The 17,697-nt window shown below is 40.9% G+C and overlaps 1 protein-coding gene across 1 annotated transcript in view; it reads left to right on the top strand.

Moving 5' to 3' along the window:
- ptprk (protein tyrosine phosphatase receptor type K) overlaps positions 1-17,697 on the top strand; it is a 107,538-nt gene that overhangs the window by 54,145 nt on the left and 35,696 nt on the right. The window contains 5 exon segments of the mRNA XM_069161829.1: positions 3,822-3,903; positions 5,518-5,633; positions 6,873-7,047; positions 14,167-14,279; positions 14,885-15,065. Coding sequence (XP_069017930.1) covers positions 3,822-3,903; positions 5,518-5,633; positions 6,873-7,047; positions 14,167-14,279; positions 14,885-15,065 — 667 coding nt within the window.

Genomic DNA, 17,697 nt, shown 5'->3' on the forward strand with positions numbered 1-17,697 from the left:
GAAATCACACTCGTGCTGTCAAACAATCTTAAACCAAATTCAATGTATATAGTCAAGTCTTAAAGAATATATTCCACCCTGTGAATTCAAAACGGTTGATTAAGATATTTATGTTTTTCTCTCACATTTGAATGGCAGGTTGATGAGACGAGCCTGAACTGCACATTTCATTTAATTATGAGGCCTTTGTATTGAACAGACTTCAGTTCAGCCACGTAAAAATTATGTGAACACAGTTTTGAAAGGAAGATATACAAATGGCATGCCATTATATTTAGTAAACATTCAGAGACTTGAAAGAAGTCGCCGGACTTGAGGCTTTGACTTGTCCTCAAGGACCTGACTTGGACGTGTCTCCACTGATTTGAGGCTTAAAAGCAGCTATTTATGCTGAAAATAATACGAGACAAGTGAAAAAGTCATTAGATTGTGTGATCAGAACAAATGTGGTTATAATAACAGTCAACAATAAGCATACTCTCTCTCTCTCTCTCCCTCTCTTTCTCCCTCTCCCTCTCCCTCTCGTGCTTGCTCTCCCTCTCCCTCTCTGTCTCTCTCTCTCTCTCTCTCTCTGTCTGTCTCTCCCTCGTTGTCTCTCTCTCCCACTCTGTCTCATTTTTTGATAGCGACCTCCTCTCCTCCTCTGCTCATTACAGTGCTCCTTTCTGAGTAAACACTGTTAAGAAAACAAATGGCAAGTGAGAGACAGAGAGAGAAATTAGAGGGCAGAAACGGTTAGAACGGTGTGATGATGGAACAAATACAGAGTGGAGGGCGAGTGTATGGACAAGGAGGAGGGAGTGTGGAAGAGATGGATGAGAGTGAGGAGAATCGTCTTTATTCAGATCCTCAGTTAATGAACTGGAGGGAAATTGAAGCGCCTGTTGACTGCAGAATTATTATTCCACTCGCAACATACAGTTTTAACCCCTTGTTAACATTATACAGACTCGTCTTGCCTCTTGTCCCGAAGCTTGCAGATGTTGTTTAGTGTTCAGCATGTAATTGACATACTCAGCTGTGATTGGTTGGTTTGGGTTTTTCTGTTCCTTATTGTAGTTTGAGCCCTGTTTTAGTTTAAGTTACTTTTGTTGTGGTTTTAACCAGTTTTGTGTTTTACAATTTTTAGTTTGATGTTTCCTGTTTTATTTTGAAAGTCTCTTTCCTTTTGTGTCTGCTCCCAGTGCTCACATGTTGCTGCGTTCAAATGGAACTCGTGAGCTGTTGGTTACAACATGGGAAGTTATGTGCTTAGTTAAGTGGTTAAGTCATAAAAAAAAAAACAATAAAAAAAAAAACACATAGCTCGGCAACGGCAACGTGGAGGGTGACTAAAAGCCACCGAGGATAACAAGCTAACGGAGGGATAACGTCATGCAGGAAATACAAAGGCAAAGAGGGAATATATGAGGCTGTTGGGAAGATCAAAAAAAATTTCAGACGTAGGCTATAATCTTAAATTATGAAGACAAACGCCACATGACTAAAATTACAACATATTTGCTTAACAGTCAAAGGAAAATGAACTTCCTTGGGCTCTGCCATTTCAACAGACATCAACAAACACTTCACAACTCGGGGATTATAGAAAACTTTGAGTTCCGACGTCATGGGGGGGACCGTTCATATGGACTCTTCTCATGCACGTGGTAAATACCACCCCATTTGAACGCAGCATAGCTCTCACTGCCAAGTCACTGTGGTTTAATGGGGTTTTATTTTGTCCCTTTTGTTGCACTTTGCACTTTTTCTGATGAGCACCAGCCAAGCTCGCCTTTGCTGGTGAAGTATAACCCTAACAAATATACTGGCGCACAGTCAACTAGTTCATCGTAATGTGTTTTTACACATCGTTGTTCTTATTCAAGTCACATTCACAATTATCGGCCTACATAATGAAATGTAGCAGTGAAATATTTGAATGGGGAGGGGGCAACAATCAGCTTACACTGGAGTACGTCTACATATAAATTAAATTAAAATGCTGTTTCTAATCCCCGAGGGAATCAAAACAAACCTGAATGTTTGCAGTGCATTTGAGGACATCCCTGTAAAGTTGAACCTTTGACCAGCTGCTCCGGGTCAGGTCTGTGGTGATTTTTGAATCCCAATGAGCAGCACCAGCTTTTGTTTTCGATGATATAATTCACAAGAATGGCAGCTAGCTTGTGTCTGAGTTTGTGTGTGTGTGAAGCATAAACTTTATATAAAAATGGATATAGTCTCCAGGTCTGATCAGTGAAGCTACTGCTAAAGTACAATACCACTGAGGGACACTAGGGGCTTGCTCCAATTGACTCCCATTCAAAAAGTATCAACATCTCTAATGACATACAAAGTCGGTAAATATTTCCGTAATTAATTACATATTGGGACTCACAGAGAGGTATGTTTGGGGGCTGTCCTGGTTTGATTGACATGCCTGGGGTGCAGTCCGGTTTCTGGTATAGGTGGGCGGGGCATAGTGCCCTCAGGGCCCCGTCATGTCGACCCCTCGATCCTCCCCAGCTCATCCAAATACGGTCACTTCTGGCTCCAAAAACCAAGACGCCGATGGCCAAAATGCCCGAATTCAGGCTTCAAAACCGCAGCTCACAAACCAGTGGGTGATCTCACGTAGTCCTTGGATTGAAATATTGAAACTTTGACCTTCTGGTGGCCCTATAATAATTGTGTACCAAAGGATTCATCCTGTGCCGAACTTGAATGTACAAAAAAATCTATGGCTAGCTAACCCTAGAGACAACACTAACAGCATGGCTAGAAAACAATCTTCATTAGTTACTTTCTTAATTTTTTCTTTTTAAATGAACTTAGCAGCTATAGCATGGACATTAGTCTTGTGCTCATGGAAGACACTCCTATTTTACTGCAGACAGAAAAGAGACAAATGTAAAGTCAAGTGAGGAGTGACAGGTAGGAAACTGCTAGGAATGAAAAGCAAATAGAGAAGGTCTAACCCATCATTCCCCACCTTCCTACACTGGGTTTCATTACTCATTATCATTTCTGCGGCAGCCATTTTATGTGTACCAAAGGAGATTACCATGATCCGACAGGAAGTATTTCATTTATCCTTCCTGGCTTGTTGGCCAGAATGTTTGAATCCAGCCGCCGTCAGGATGGCGGCTCTGTATTTATCCAGCAGACTTTCTGTTTGCCCTATGATTGGATTGTTCACTTTGACAGCAAATTTTAATGGAAATAGTCTTACTGTGTAGCTTCCAGTGCACGTATAAACTGTTGTAATTTGGTAACAATACGAATGCCGGTTGATTTGGTTACACTACAGGCTGCCATAAAGGTTTTGACATTTGCAAGCAGAGCATTTGTAGGTTACGTAATTTCAGCTATCTCCTGTGAGCGGCATTGTTTTGTCCTGCTATTGTATTTTGTGTGTTTTGTATATTTTGTATGTGCACAAGCTGATCCATTTACAGACTGACGGTAGAAAATAACAGACTTAGGGCTGAAAGTCAGAAATGACATCATAACTGTTTAATTTCTGCAATATTTGATCAAATATACGTTACAAACACATGCTCAGCAGATATTTTAACATCATGAATAAAACCTGAATATTCTTAGAGGCTTTCATTTAAATGCGACTTGTAACGGCTTGCTTCACTGATTTGTGTATGCAAATTGCGTGTGAATTTCCATGTGTCTGCAGCGTTATATGTTACAAAGATTTTAAAGATATATTAATGTCTTGACACTGTTTAAATACAGGAATTTTAAATGAAGTAAAAAAAGAAAAAAAATACTGCTGATAATAATGAAGACAATAATGACTAAATCTCCTGTCTCTCTTTTCTCAGGTCATTTTTGAAGCGGAGGTTTCGGACGGCAAAGCCGGCTTCATCGCCATCGACGACATTCAGGTGCTCAGCTACCCGTGCGGTGAGTCATTAGCATGCCAGCAATTAGTCCTAGTTCGCTGAATAGACGCTGATAGCTTTGGCCACTAATTAGACTGTACCTGGGATGGTTTCTGTTGCAGTTGAACGGGTAGATAAGTGGGAAGGTGACACAGGAGAGGATGGGTTGCAGCGAGAGGAGAAAGACAAGTCGTAGAGAAAATTGAGAGAAATAAAAAGAAAAAAAGGGAAAAGGAGAGAGAGATTGTGAGGAGGAAAAGCCAAAGAGAAAAGGGGGGAATGGGAGAGAGTGAAGCGGGAAATGAGACAGTATTAGGGCAATCATGGGGAGAGAAGATTCTGACCACTCAGCATTTTTCTCTCTCTCTTTAACCCACAGTTGCGCGCACACACGCACGCACGCACACACACACACACACACACACACACACACACACACACACACACACACACACACACACACACACACACACACACACACACACACACACACAGTGAACAGTGGCTGTCTTGTCTCTGCACTGACAGGAAAGAGATGAGGGCCGCGATCCATTTTAAATTCTTGCTACGTCTCAAGTCTTCTTCTCTCCTTCGCTTGAGTGTTTCCTGACTGCTAGAGGCACACAAAAAAAAAGAAAAAAAAGACTTGTGACAACAAACTGTAACAGTTAACAGAAGGGTCTGTTAATCTAAAGCCGTAGGCATGTTCCTGGAGGGTCCTCATGTTAGGGAGGAAGCTATTACCATCCCCTTTGGTCATCTATCTGGTAGCAGCACTGAAATCTTTCAAGGCAATTCTGTTTCTTAATGGATTCTATTGATTATAAGTCATGAAAATAAACTGTCTCGCAGCGTCCCATTGCACAGTTTGTGAGGTCCTGGTTTTCCTGTGGTCCCCGTCTCTGTCAGAAGTTGCCGATACTTCTCTGAAAGACATTCCTAGACCCAGACCTGAAATTTAGGAGCAAACGTGAAGAGAGGATCTCCCGGTCTTTTAAAGGCAGAGCAGCAGGACTCTTAATAGGAGGGAGCAAGTATTTGAAAAGGAATTAGTACTTAGTCTCCACAGTGGAAGCATTCATTCTCACAGCTGCATTTCAGGAAACACAGGTTTGTGTGTGTGTGCGCGTTTTTCATGAAGGCATGTGTGCGAGCTTCGTGTGTGTGTGTGTGTGTGTGTGTGTGTGTGTGCGCGCGCACACTTTCATTCACAATAGGAGCTGCTATCTATGATTGCAATCACATCCCCTGAATAAAAATCTCATAGCTGAACTACATCTTCAGGGTCTGAAAGGCTTATTTCATGTCGTAGCATGGTGGTTAACAATTGGAAGCTACGTGATTTGCAGTGTATATACTGGATGTGACATTGATGTTACCTCCCAGTGGCAATTCACTACAGTGCTTTGGATTTCTGTGACTCCAGTAAAATCTAATTGCAATAATAAGGGACAAACTCCTGAGGGTAGCGCCGTGTCCTCAAATGTATGCCCTGTTTATTGTCCTGTTTGTCACCTCATTTCCACTTTCAACACTCACTTATGATAAAACCACAACATTTGAAAACACAAATACGGATCAGCTTGCTGTAAACTCAAGTGAATTTCCTCCATTTGTTTGAATTCATTTCCTCTAGATAAATCCCCTCATTTCCTGCGCCTCGGGGACGTGGAGGTGAACGCCGGACAGAATGCCACGTTTCAGTGTATCGCCACAGGACGAGACACCTCCAACAACAAACTCTGGTTACAGGTACGTACTGTACATGCACACACACAAATACAGACCATGTTATGGTGTATTTTTATGGGATGAACAGGTCACTTGAACGATACCTACATTCTGTCAAAAAGAGTAAGCCATATGAATCTTTTACTAAATCTAAAACCTGGATTATTATTAATAGTAGTAGTATGTCCAGTTGAGGTCACTTGTAAGAAACATGCAGCCGTTTTATAACGGAATTTATGTCAGAAACCAAACTTATACCTATTCCTGTGACATATTTTACTTTTTTTTTGTCATAGAAAAATAACCTCTGCAGAAATCATTGAAATCTCAAACTTGTGTTTCTAAATGCCTGTAAACTTTTTACTGCAGCTAAAAGTGCAACGGTCCAACATTTTTTATGGGTTTTTTAATGCAAATTTAAAAACAAGATGTTTCCTCGCAAACATTTTTTATTTTTTGGATGGAATTTTGTTCCTGGTGTTTATGGTATTGGAAAAATGATCTGTCAACAATTGAAACAGCTATTACACCTATTTGATTTTGACAAAATAGTCCCAATCAAGCTGATTATTTGAAATGTGCTGTAATTTTGGTAGAAATTTCAAACGCTTGACAAATTAAACCAAAAAACTCTTCATGTCAACACACCACTGGAGCTAAATAATAAAATATGTTTTCTGTAATTTGGATGCACCAATGTTTTAACATTCATACAAGTAAAGATGAAAATTAGTCAGTTCTTGCTAAGTCTGAGACATTAACATTAATGTGTGAAGTCCCTGTTAAAATAACACAAATATGTTGTATATACGTACAAGTACAGAAATAGACCAACACAAAGAGATGATACCGTGTACTCAAAGTGCCACCCTGAGGAGGGCTGCGTCCAATTATAAAGTGCCATCCTTGCAAATACACGCACACGCGCACACACACACACACACACACACACACACACACACACACACACACACACACACACACACACACACACACACACACACACACAGAGCGACTCCAGGCCATACATCTAGCAGCTAACATGATTAAGAGTTTAATAGCTGCTGATTTCATTATGGCTCTGTTGTAGTCATGACCTTCAAACCTGCTGTCAGCAAGGCAGACGGGGGTGATAGTGTGTGTTCACATGAGTGTGTGTGTGTGGTCCAGTGCTGACTCGTGGCTTTGAGCAAGGCAGTTAACCCTCTGCAGCCACTGCAGCTCCTGATCTTTCTGTATGTTTGTCCGTCTTTAACTCAGAGGAGAAACGGAGAAGACATCCCCGTGGCTCTGACCAAAAACATCAACCACAGACGGTTCGCCGCCTCCTTCCACCTGAAAGAAGTCACCAGTCAGGATCAAGAGCTGTACCGCTGCGTCACCCAATCAGAACGCGGCTCTGGGGTGTCTAACTTTGCTGGTCTCATCGTTAGAGGTAAGGAATCTGAAATATATGTCCAAGGTTAATTCATTAATTTATTATCAACTCAAGTTCTTTGTTTTCTTCCCTGTTTTCTTTTACAAAATGTATATTTAAAATCAGAAGAAGTTTGTTCTCCTTTAGCTTTAAGTAACAAAGATGGTTCTGTATTTTTTTTTAAGCCAACTGACTGTTTGCTATGCGCTGGCCCTTTAATTACTCTTGCTTTATCTTTCAAGCTTTCAGATGTTAATTGACCACTTGAAATTTCTTGCCATTTTTCAAATAATGGATCCTCAAAGTCACACAGAGAACACAAGCCAGCTTCTCATTACTACCAGTCAAGCTTAAATTACAGCTGTCCATACAAAAATTGATCAACCTTGGCTAGATTTCTATTCAAGTTTACTTTTTGGACACGGTGGATCATGAATATTGTGCACCATGGAAGAAATGAGGAGTGATTTTGGACGCAAACTAAAACTGCATGTCTCAAGCAAAAAGTCCAGTTGACGATCCATTTACAAGACATGAAAATCGCATTATCCATGTATTGCAGTGTAGAAATAGATATTACAATTAGTGCTCTAAATATGATAAGGAAAAATTGCACGAGCACCTAGTTGTTATCCTAAACTCTGTTTAGACAATCGCTGTTCACTTGAATGGTTTAGCAAATGGTCAGTTGTAAAGTTTATTTTAATCTTTATTATTATCTTCTCTTTTTGTCACTCAGTAATTTATGTTGTGTTTTCTGCCAAACTTTGTATTTTGTGTAACTTTTGAAATATCAAATTCCATTTCCAATCAAATGCACATTCACTGCGTCTGACTGATGAAATGTACGTCACTAACACAATATATACTAATGAGGAGAGTTCGTGTGTGAGTGGATGTCGTTATGTGTGTGTGTGTGTGTGTGTGTGTGTGTGTGTGTGTGTGTGTGTGTGTGTGTGTGTGTGTGTGTGTGTGTGTGTGTGTGTGTGTACAATGCTCTGTCTATCTGTGAATGCTTGTATGAATGTGAGCTTGCTCCATTGTTGCCGATGTGCAAATGTGTATGCTGTGTGTGTGTGTGTGTGTGTGTGTGTGTGTGTGTGTGTGTGTGTGTGTGTGCGTGCTCCAGCTGCCATGTGCATCTGACATGCGGTTAATAAGGTGTCACCAATGTGTGTTTGAGATAGGATGCTTTATTCATTCACATCCAATAGCTTACATATTCAATTCATCTCCCAGAGAGAGACAGAGGAGGAGGGCAGAGACGGGGTGGGGGGGGAGGATTGGTAGGTGGAGGTGGAGGGGGCGAAAGAGATTCAGAAAGAATGATACGGGAGTGACAGAAAGGAGGGTGAAGATTGGAGATGGTGAAGAAAAGTTAAATGTAAATAGTCAGCTCATTATCCGAAGAATATCCATATCAGAATCAGGAATATGTCTGAATATGTAAACAGCAGAGCAGAGTCATGTTTATTATTCTGCATAAGAGATGGAAGAGGAGAAAGAAATGAGAAATCAAAGCAGAAGCGAGGAGCGTGAATATGAATATTAGATGGTGTATCTCACGTAATGGAGTTCTTGTTCACTGTGGAGGTGTCAAGGGTTCAAGCTCTCTGTCGCTTGACCCCGACATTCACCGTGGTTGGAGTTACAAATCCCCACCGGGAAGGATTTATTCCCTCTTTGGTCCAGAAAATCTGGCAGTTTTGGAGGCGCACCTTTTCTATAGGACTTTGCTGATTTAGTAAGAATATATACGAGGCTAATGTTTATTTATCGTGAACATCTTTTTTTTTTTTTTTTTTTTTTTTTTTTTTTTATGAAGGAGAGAAATGAGGAATGAACACCGCAGGAGACGTATGTCTAAACACGAATAGGTCCAATCTACAAAGAGTATGTGAAAACAGAGTCAGGTTGAATAAGACGCATTGAGAGCCGTGTGTTTCATAGCCATCGGTTTGAAAACCAGAAAAGATGCTTTTGGAGCTTTGAGCAATATTGCTGATTATGAATATTGATCTAGAGCCTGGTTGTGAGATATCACAATAAAAGAATGAGGACAGCATGTATGAATGTGGAAGGAGAGGAGCCTCATGTTTATTTATTAGAAATATCAGATGGGAGATGAGAGCCAGCGAAATCAAAGAAACAGGGAATATGTTTATTTCACTTTTTGGAAAGTAGGCTGGTTGGTGATTTGAGGCTCCTGCAGGACATTGATGACCATGAATATGGACATAGTTAAGCTGCATCCCTAATAATTTTACTCTGAATATATATATATTTTTTTAATATTTATTTATTATGAAATTGAAGCTCAGGGGAGAGCGGTGAAGAGTGGGATATTACTCGAGGAATCACATTCTTTATAGGAATATGATGAATAGGCAAAGGGATGAAAAAATTATCAGGATGTGCCAGAATGTGAATTATATACATTAAAAATGTTTGGCAGTTGGACACCAACCTGGGTTTCATCTTCAAAGCCTGAAAAGTGGTCCGCCGGGGGGATGTAACATTGCCCCGGCACAGGTACTCACAGGCATAGTCTATTGATATTTATAACATGTAGATGACAAAGATGTGCCATTATTGTGTGCTGAAGCTGTCAAGATCAGAGAAAAGAAGCACATTTCGTAGACAGAGGTGCATCATGGGAGCATGAGAGGTGTGACATGGGATTCCCAGATACAGTAATTCTTTTACTTAGAGGTTTTTCCTCTCTTCCCTCAGCAGTAATAGGAAAATGCAGAAATATTTTCTGTTGCTCATTTTCATTATTGCAGTTTTCTAGGCAACAAATTCACAGAAAAATGTGAAATATGACGGTTTAGTAGAGCACAAAAGTGTCATCGTCAGATTGCTTTCTGGGCAAAACTCAAATATATGAAACAGTGCTAATACAATAAATTAATTTAATTATTTGTTTATGTATTTAAGAAAAAAAATGCCAGCCATTCACTGATTGTAGCTTTTCACAAGAATATTTCCCAGTTTTCTTAATTTGCTATCACAGTCAGCTCTGGGTCACTTGTTATTCAAAATGTGAATACTAAGCAAACAAGATTAGAGATCGGATCAAATATCCGCAGGCCAGTTTCAAAACTGCAGATTTGTTTCAGTCTGGACCAAAACAGCTCTGAAGTTCAATCGCCTTAAGCCTGAAGTTTCCTCCCTGGATGGATTGATGATGGCAAGCAGTAGCCCAGCCGCTCCAAGTTTTACTGTAGATAAACAGTATGAGAGGTAGCAGAGAGTCTGACTGTGTGTGTGTGTGTGTGTGTGTGTGTGTGTGTGTGTGTGTGTGTGTGTGTGTGTGTGTGTGTGTGTGTGTGTGTGTGTGTGTGTTTGTGTCACTATTTGTTTGGTCAGAGGCGAGCTCTAATAAAGCTGTGCCCTCTGGTTCCTACGGTGACAGAGTGCATCATCACGCCAGCTTGTATCACACACACACACACACACACACACACACACACACACACACACACACACACACACACACATCACTGTGCCAGCTTGCATTACACACAACCCATGGCCTAAAAGTCTCCTGCAATATTACTGTCACACACATGAACACAAAAACACAAATATGGGACTTATGAGGACACACAACTGACTTGAAATCATACAACTGTCTTAAACCAGTAATGATCCACTTCTAAAATGTCCCTTTCTCCTCTTAAATCTATTGCGCGCGCACACACACACACACGCACACACACACACACACACACACACACACACATACACACACACACACACACACACACACACACACACACACACACACACTATTGTAGTTCTGGAGGTCAGATGTCCTGCAGTGAGCTCCCTGGTGATGTCAGCAGTGGTTCGCGAAAGCTAAACTTTATTGACAGGGTTGCTGACGATGGCCAACGAAGAAGAACATGCCTAGTGGGCGCCAGGCACCAACCAAATATCTCTGCGCTCATTTTCTTCTCGTCCTTTCTTATGTTAGTCTGTCTGTCTTTGTTTTAATGTTTATTTATTCAGAAAATATACCAAAACATCTTCCGATGCCTCAGGATTTTTTTTTTATTTTTTTTTATTCCAATATCAGTGAAGATGATGAATGACACTAAAAACAAATTAATCATACAGACGGGTTAGGTCAGGATCGACACGCGCATTTTGAAGTTTTCCCAGTGTTGATTTGTTTTGTTATTATCATTTACATTTGACCCAAAAACTGAAAAATGATGGGAGGGTTCACACATGTGATTAATAATAAAAAAAGATGGTGACAACAAACCCACCGCAAAATATCGCAATAACACCATTGATGATTTGTTATATTTTTTTTAGGTCAACTGTACAAATGACAAGTGATGGAACACAAAAAGATGAAAATCTAAAGTGTGAGCCCATTCCAGCTCTTGTTGTTTTATTTCTCTGGAGTCCCATAATGACCCAGTTACATTCCTTTCTGTTTCATTTTTATGTCTATTATTTATCTTTTAGATATTCAATAGATTTTCAAGTAACACACAAACATGTATTCCAGTTAACTCAAGCCGCAAATAGGAAAACCTACTGTTCTACGTACGTACAAAAAAAAAATGCATCTTTGTTGTTTTTATTTGTTTGTTTGCTTTATTTTTTTTATCCGTTTGTTAATCATCAAGTTGTTTACTTTGTTTATTTGATGGCGTTACGAGTTGACATGTTGTTGACGTTGTTGGTTTTCTGAAGTCACTTCAACATTCATTATGTGGATTCAACTCTGTGTGCCTGCCTGTGGTTGTGTGTTTGTGTGTCTGTGTTTGCACACGTGCATGCGCTGTCAAACTTCGCTGTTTCATCTGTTGCAAAAAAAAAAAAAAAAGAAGAAGACACTTCCCAGCGTGCATCTCTCTGACAGCCACGTTCAGCACACACAAAAATATCAACACACACACACACACACACACACACACACACACACACACAGAAAAAAAGAGCTGACAGTAATGCAAAGTATAGAACCATTAATGGATCAACATACACAGAAAACACACAGACACACACATTTAATTTAGATAATACAGTACTTACTTTGATATGGTGTGATTGAAGCTCGATTGAAAACACACACAATTCTCTCTCCTCCTGCAGATAGCAGTTGTGTCTGGCGGTGTGTTTGACATTGTGTCTCAGAGAGATAAAATCTGTATGATTTACTGTTTGCGAGACGGATCACGGTGTGTGTGTGTGTGTGTGTGTGTGTGTGTGTGTGTGTGTGTGTGTGTGTGTGTGTGTGTGTGTGTGTGTGTGGAGGGTGATTAATTTGTGTGATGATCTGCGTGTGCGTGTATGTGTCAAGTAGATGAATCTTTGATGCACCATGTTTTAAGGTTGTGCGTGCTTTCGGCCTGTCAATCACAGATGTGTGGCAGTTAGCTCTGATCTTTCTGGCCCTGAACCATCACACATCCATCACATTTTACGCACAAGCACACACACACACACACACACACACACACACACACACACACACACACACACACACACAAAATGTATTCAGTGAGAGGATCGTGGCTGTAATACAGGGATGAAATTCAAGACACGATGAAAATGAACTTGGTTTAATGTTTGAAATTAAAACGGTTTAATCACTTGTCTTCATACTTTCACATTTTACAAGTACAATATTCCAATCGCACTTTAAAAAAAAAAATCTAATCATTAGGCCATTATTCTTTACTATTTCGCTTGCTAAATCTACACTTGTAAAAGTGATGAGATGCAGATAAAGAGCAGCAAACCAGTTAGAGAAAATAAATGAACTGATGGTGAAATGAACTGAATACTGGGATAACTAATCCAAATGGCTACTTCTATTTCTTTTTACTGTAAATTACAGCACAAACAATTTCAAACCAAACCCCCCAACCCCTCCACCCATACACGCTTTTACATGAATCTGATTCCAATGTAACGTTTAGTCTTCATGTCTGAATAAGTGCAGAAATGCCAGACGAGGAGATCATAGTCAGAGTTGGGCGTGTAGTCTCTGATCTCCTCTCTCCTGCAGAGTTCATTTGCACAGATATTGGGGAGTGATGGGCAAAATATCGGTCTCCCGTGTCGGAGCTTGCAGGTGGATGCAGCGGCTACTATGGGCACTATCACAGCAGAGGCAGAGATGGGAAACTTAGCAGCTTGCCTTGAATCCAAAACTAGGATGGTGCGTTTTGGTAGATGACGTGGGACGGTAAGGCACGTCACCAGAGCAGCTCGAGTTGACTGCCCGGACGAGTTTGTAGGCTTTGCTGTGTTAAGATTACCGTAAAGAAAAAGAACCGAACATTCATTAGAGGATTCACGAGAAGAGAAATGGCACGTGCCCCTCGTGCTCTTTCTTTTGCATACCAGATTCACCAGTTTGCACTTGCGTTATGCTTTTTCCATAAATTCCAGATCTGAATTAAGCCTCGAAGAACATTTATGCAAGACACACGTGCCTGAATAGCAAAAACATATTATTTGAACAGGTAGATGAGGTGAGCAAATTTTGTCTCCAGTATCCGTCACTGCGGTCGACATTTTCTGTTGCTGCTTGCTAATAAAAGCCTTCAAGTTTCTTGTTTTGAATGTGGGAGGCTTTTGATGTGTGGAGTATTAATGCATGAGAACAGCACAGCTACACTAGGAGCTCTGTTGGATGAAAGTAGCTGTGTTTAAAACCTGTGAAGTGTTTTGAGTATCTACAAATGTATAACTATATTGAGGTTGTTTTTTTTTTGTAAGTAATGAAAGTAAAGAACAAGATAGAGTGTCTCTCTTCAGTCCTTTGTATGACAACACATGGTAAACCAATTAACTGGCCATGATGCTCACATAGATCAGCTGGTATAACACTGCATGTTAGAGTAGTTACCCCAAAGATGCCTCCAATAATTAGTTTCATTCGTAGATTTTCCATTGTTCACTGGTGGCTTGTTAAAAATATTTGTTTAAGGTCAAACGTGTCACATGTCAGCACTGAAGACGCATTGTATTACAAAAAGTTGTGTTACTGTTCAAATACCCTCCTGTGTTCTGCCGTGACCTTGTTTTCCCGCGTTTCATTCATCTTGGGAGGCACTTTGAAACCGTCTTTTATGATCTCGTCCTTGTGTTTCCTCTCCTCAGAGCCTCCGCACCCCATCGCCCCACCCCAGCTGCTCGGCGTCGGCCCGACATACCTCCTCATTCAACTCAATGCCAACTCCATATTCGGAGATGGACCTATAATACTAAAAGAGGTATGTCTCTTTATGAGAGACTTGATGTTTTTAGGCAATCATATGTGTGGAAAAACACAGTGATGCACACTTATAAATTGATGTAAATGTTGAATTTTTGATAAGTGGCAATAAATGGCCATTTTCCCTTTACAGGAAACCAGGGAAATAGAATAGCTTTTAAACGGAAAATGATCACTTCAAAATTTGGGGAAATACGATTGTTTGCTTTCTTGCTGAGAGTTACATCAGAGGTTAAACACCACTTTTGTGTCTTTATATTAAATATTAAGCGATAGCCAGCAGGTGGTTGGTATAGCAGTCTGTCTACAGCTGATATGTGTTCAAATCACACAAATAAGATAGAGAGATGAGAATCGCTCGTCAGTGCTTTAACCACGGTTCTACGGGGGGATTTTTGACTAGTGTATGCATGTTTTAATAGTTGTATGTCATTTTTCACCTTCAAATATTTGGTAGTAGATTTATTTCCCCTCAAGAGGTGGAGTATCTGACCTTGCGTAGTATTCTTAGATCATAATTTGACGTTGACGTTGATCCTGAGCATGATTTCGAATTAATTCTGAACTCTTGTATAAGATGTCATGTCTGATTCCGTCCTGCAGGTTGAGTACCGTATGACATCCGGCAGCTGGACAGAGACTCACGCCGTGAACTCTCCCAACTACAAGTTGTGGCACCTCGACCCAGACACAGAGTACGAGATCAGAGTGTTACTGACCAGACCGGGAGAGGGAGGGACCGGCAAAGCTGGACCGCCCCTCATTACTCGCACCAAATGTGCAGGTAGGACATCTGCAGCGTCTCATCATGAGACTGTCGGGGTTTAAAAGCTCCTCAAAGCAACAACAAAAAAAGTTTTCCAGGACAGGCTCTATCTTTATGATCAATTCTTTTTTACTTGGATTAATTCTGTGAAGGCGCATCATAAAGATGTATGTTCACCGAAAAGATGATAAACTCGGTCTATCAAGAAAAGCGTAGATAGCCTGACTTTAGTTTGGTCCTCCTGTGCACACAGTTTTTTTGTTTTTTTTTCTGCCCGTCTGATTATTTATCGATCTGTCCATCTACTGTTGTTCTTTTTGTTTTGGTATCTATATTTTCGTTGGTGGGATGATATCTGTACAATGAGCTGGCGGGGAAGAGGGGAGGTGCAGCGAGGGATAGAACTGGAGAAGAAAGGAGGGGAGAGCCTGAGTCAGTCTGTGGTTGCTCAGTGATCTGAGAGAAGGAGTGATTAAAATACTGGAGGCTCTCTCCACCTTTTATCGCTTTTTATCCTGATTTTTCTTTACTTCTCTCACCTCACTCCTGCTCTCTCTCTGCCATTCCTCCTTCTATGTACGTTTGTCTCTGCTTCGTTCCTCGTCGCTGCCTCCTCCCCGCTCTCCCCCCCCCCCCCCCCCCCCATCCGCCCCCATCTCTTTCGTTCTCTGTGGATCAATAGACGGAGGGTAGAAACACTGTCTGACATTTGTAGAAATAAACGACTGAAATATAAACACAGCTAGCCCGAGGGAGAGAGACGGAGCAAGCGGGAGAGGGTTGATATGAGAGAGAAAGAGACAGAAATAAAAGCAATGAGCTTGAATGAGAAACAGAATAAGAGAACGATGGAGAGATGATGAAAAACAATAAGGCTGGAAAAGAAAGAGAGGAGAGAATAGGAGCGGGGCGAGGGGGTGCAAGAGGCGAGAGAATGATGAAACTGGGGAATGAAAATGAAAGGGAGATGAAAACTCATAACCACAGGGCCTGACTGATGTCTGCCAACCTGTGTGTGTATGAATGAATCTGTACGTGTGTGTGTGTGTGTGTGTGTGTGTGTGTGTGTGTGTGTGTGTGTGTGTGTGTGTGTGTGTGTGTGTGTGTGTGTGTGTGTGTGTGTGTGTGTTTATTGACAGAGAGGAAGTCATAGACTTGTTCAGGCGACTCCTGTATTGAACAGTTTCCTGTTTGACAGGAAGAGGAAATTAATCTTCTTCTCCTCATTCAAGCTGGAACACATTTGTGTTAAAGACGCTAACTCATTGTAATCCCCATAATGCGCTGATAACAGACCAAAGCAGGGAAATAGGGTTATGAATTTAGGGAATTAAATCAACTCATTCTGTATGTCTGAATATTTTTTCGTTTGCCGAGTAGAAAATAATATTGTATCACAGTGTAAGAGTGATGATCACAATGGAGGGAAATCATTAATCTGTCGTGATCTTTAGAGGGATTTCCTGACACGTCGTCATTAATCAAAAGCATTTCGGACACTCACACTGCAACATGTGGACGTCCCCGTAAACAAATCATTTATTTTCACGCTCAGTTTCAACAATCTAGCCAACAGGTGAGACTATTTAAACTCTAGTCCCGTCCAAACCGGTGGAAAAAGACAAATGTCATCATGATGAAGATCAGTGCCACTCACATACATTTAAATATGACACGTGGTTTTATGGCAGTTTATGTGACTATTTCTTGGCAGAGCGCAGTAACTTCCCAGAGTCACCACTCTGATAGGTGGATTTTCAGCCTTAAAGCGAAGCTAACCAGCTGCCAGCGCCAGCTTCATATATGCTGTGACTACAAACTGAATTAGCTGTGCATCAACGTTTCAGTTTAACTCCCTCCGCAAGAAAGAAAGTCTGAGTATTTACCAAAACAATATTGAGCTATTCAATTTCAAACCTAATGCGTGGTAGGATAAATATTTTTTCCTGAGCTAAACACAATACGACATGAATTGAACACGGTTCCTTCCTGCCATAAATCAGCTGATTATACAATATACATAGAAAATTACTGGGTAATGAAAATACATAGTTACTCTTGGTGTGTCCCATCTCTATTTTCATTTCAGTGATATCCTCCTGGCTTTTCATCTCTTTGTGTTTCCAGTGTGACTAAGGTCGCGCGCACGCACACACACACACACACACACACACACACACACACACACACACACACACACACACACACACACACACACACACACACACACACACACCTTTGGCGTTGGATTGGGTGTGTTTGTGTTTGTTGTGAGAGAGAGGCACACACGGACACGGGGTAGAAATGTTATTTAAATGGTAATGATTCCTTTACTTTTTCTGTTTGGTTAGGTTTGTCTGATCCCACCACCTGTAGTCAACTGAATATTTAGTTCGGTACAACATAATGAAGACATGCACGCACACTCACACGGGAAACTGTGTGCACGAACATCAGGCGAAAGCCCGAGCATGCCACCACACAAAACACTGTTTAATTAAAAACAAATAAAGTTAATAAAATACCGAGCCGACATCACACACACTGCTGAGCAATTGATATGATAACAGGAAGGATTTCATCTCTTCCTCGCCTTTCTTCTTTTGTCCTCACGTCTCTTTTCATCTCTTCCATTGCACTTTTTTTTGGT

Source organism: Embiotoca jacksoni, unplaced genomic scaffold (assembly GCF_022577435.1).
Source record: "Embiotoca jacksoni isolate LCO1_2020_lvr unplaced genomic scaffold, fEmbJac1.0.p SCAF_29, whole genome shotgun sequence".
Lineage (NCBI taxonomy): Eukaryota > Metazoa > Chordata > Actinopteri > Embiotocidae > Embiotoca > Embiotoca jacksoni.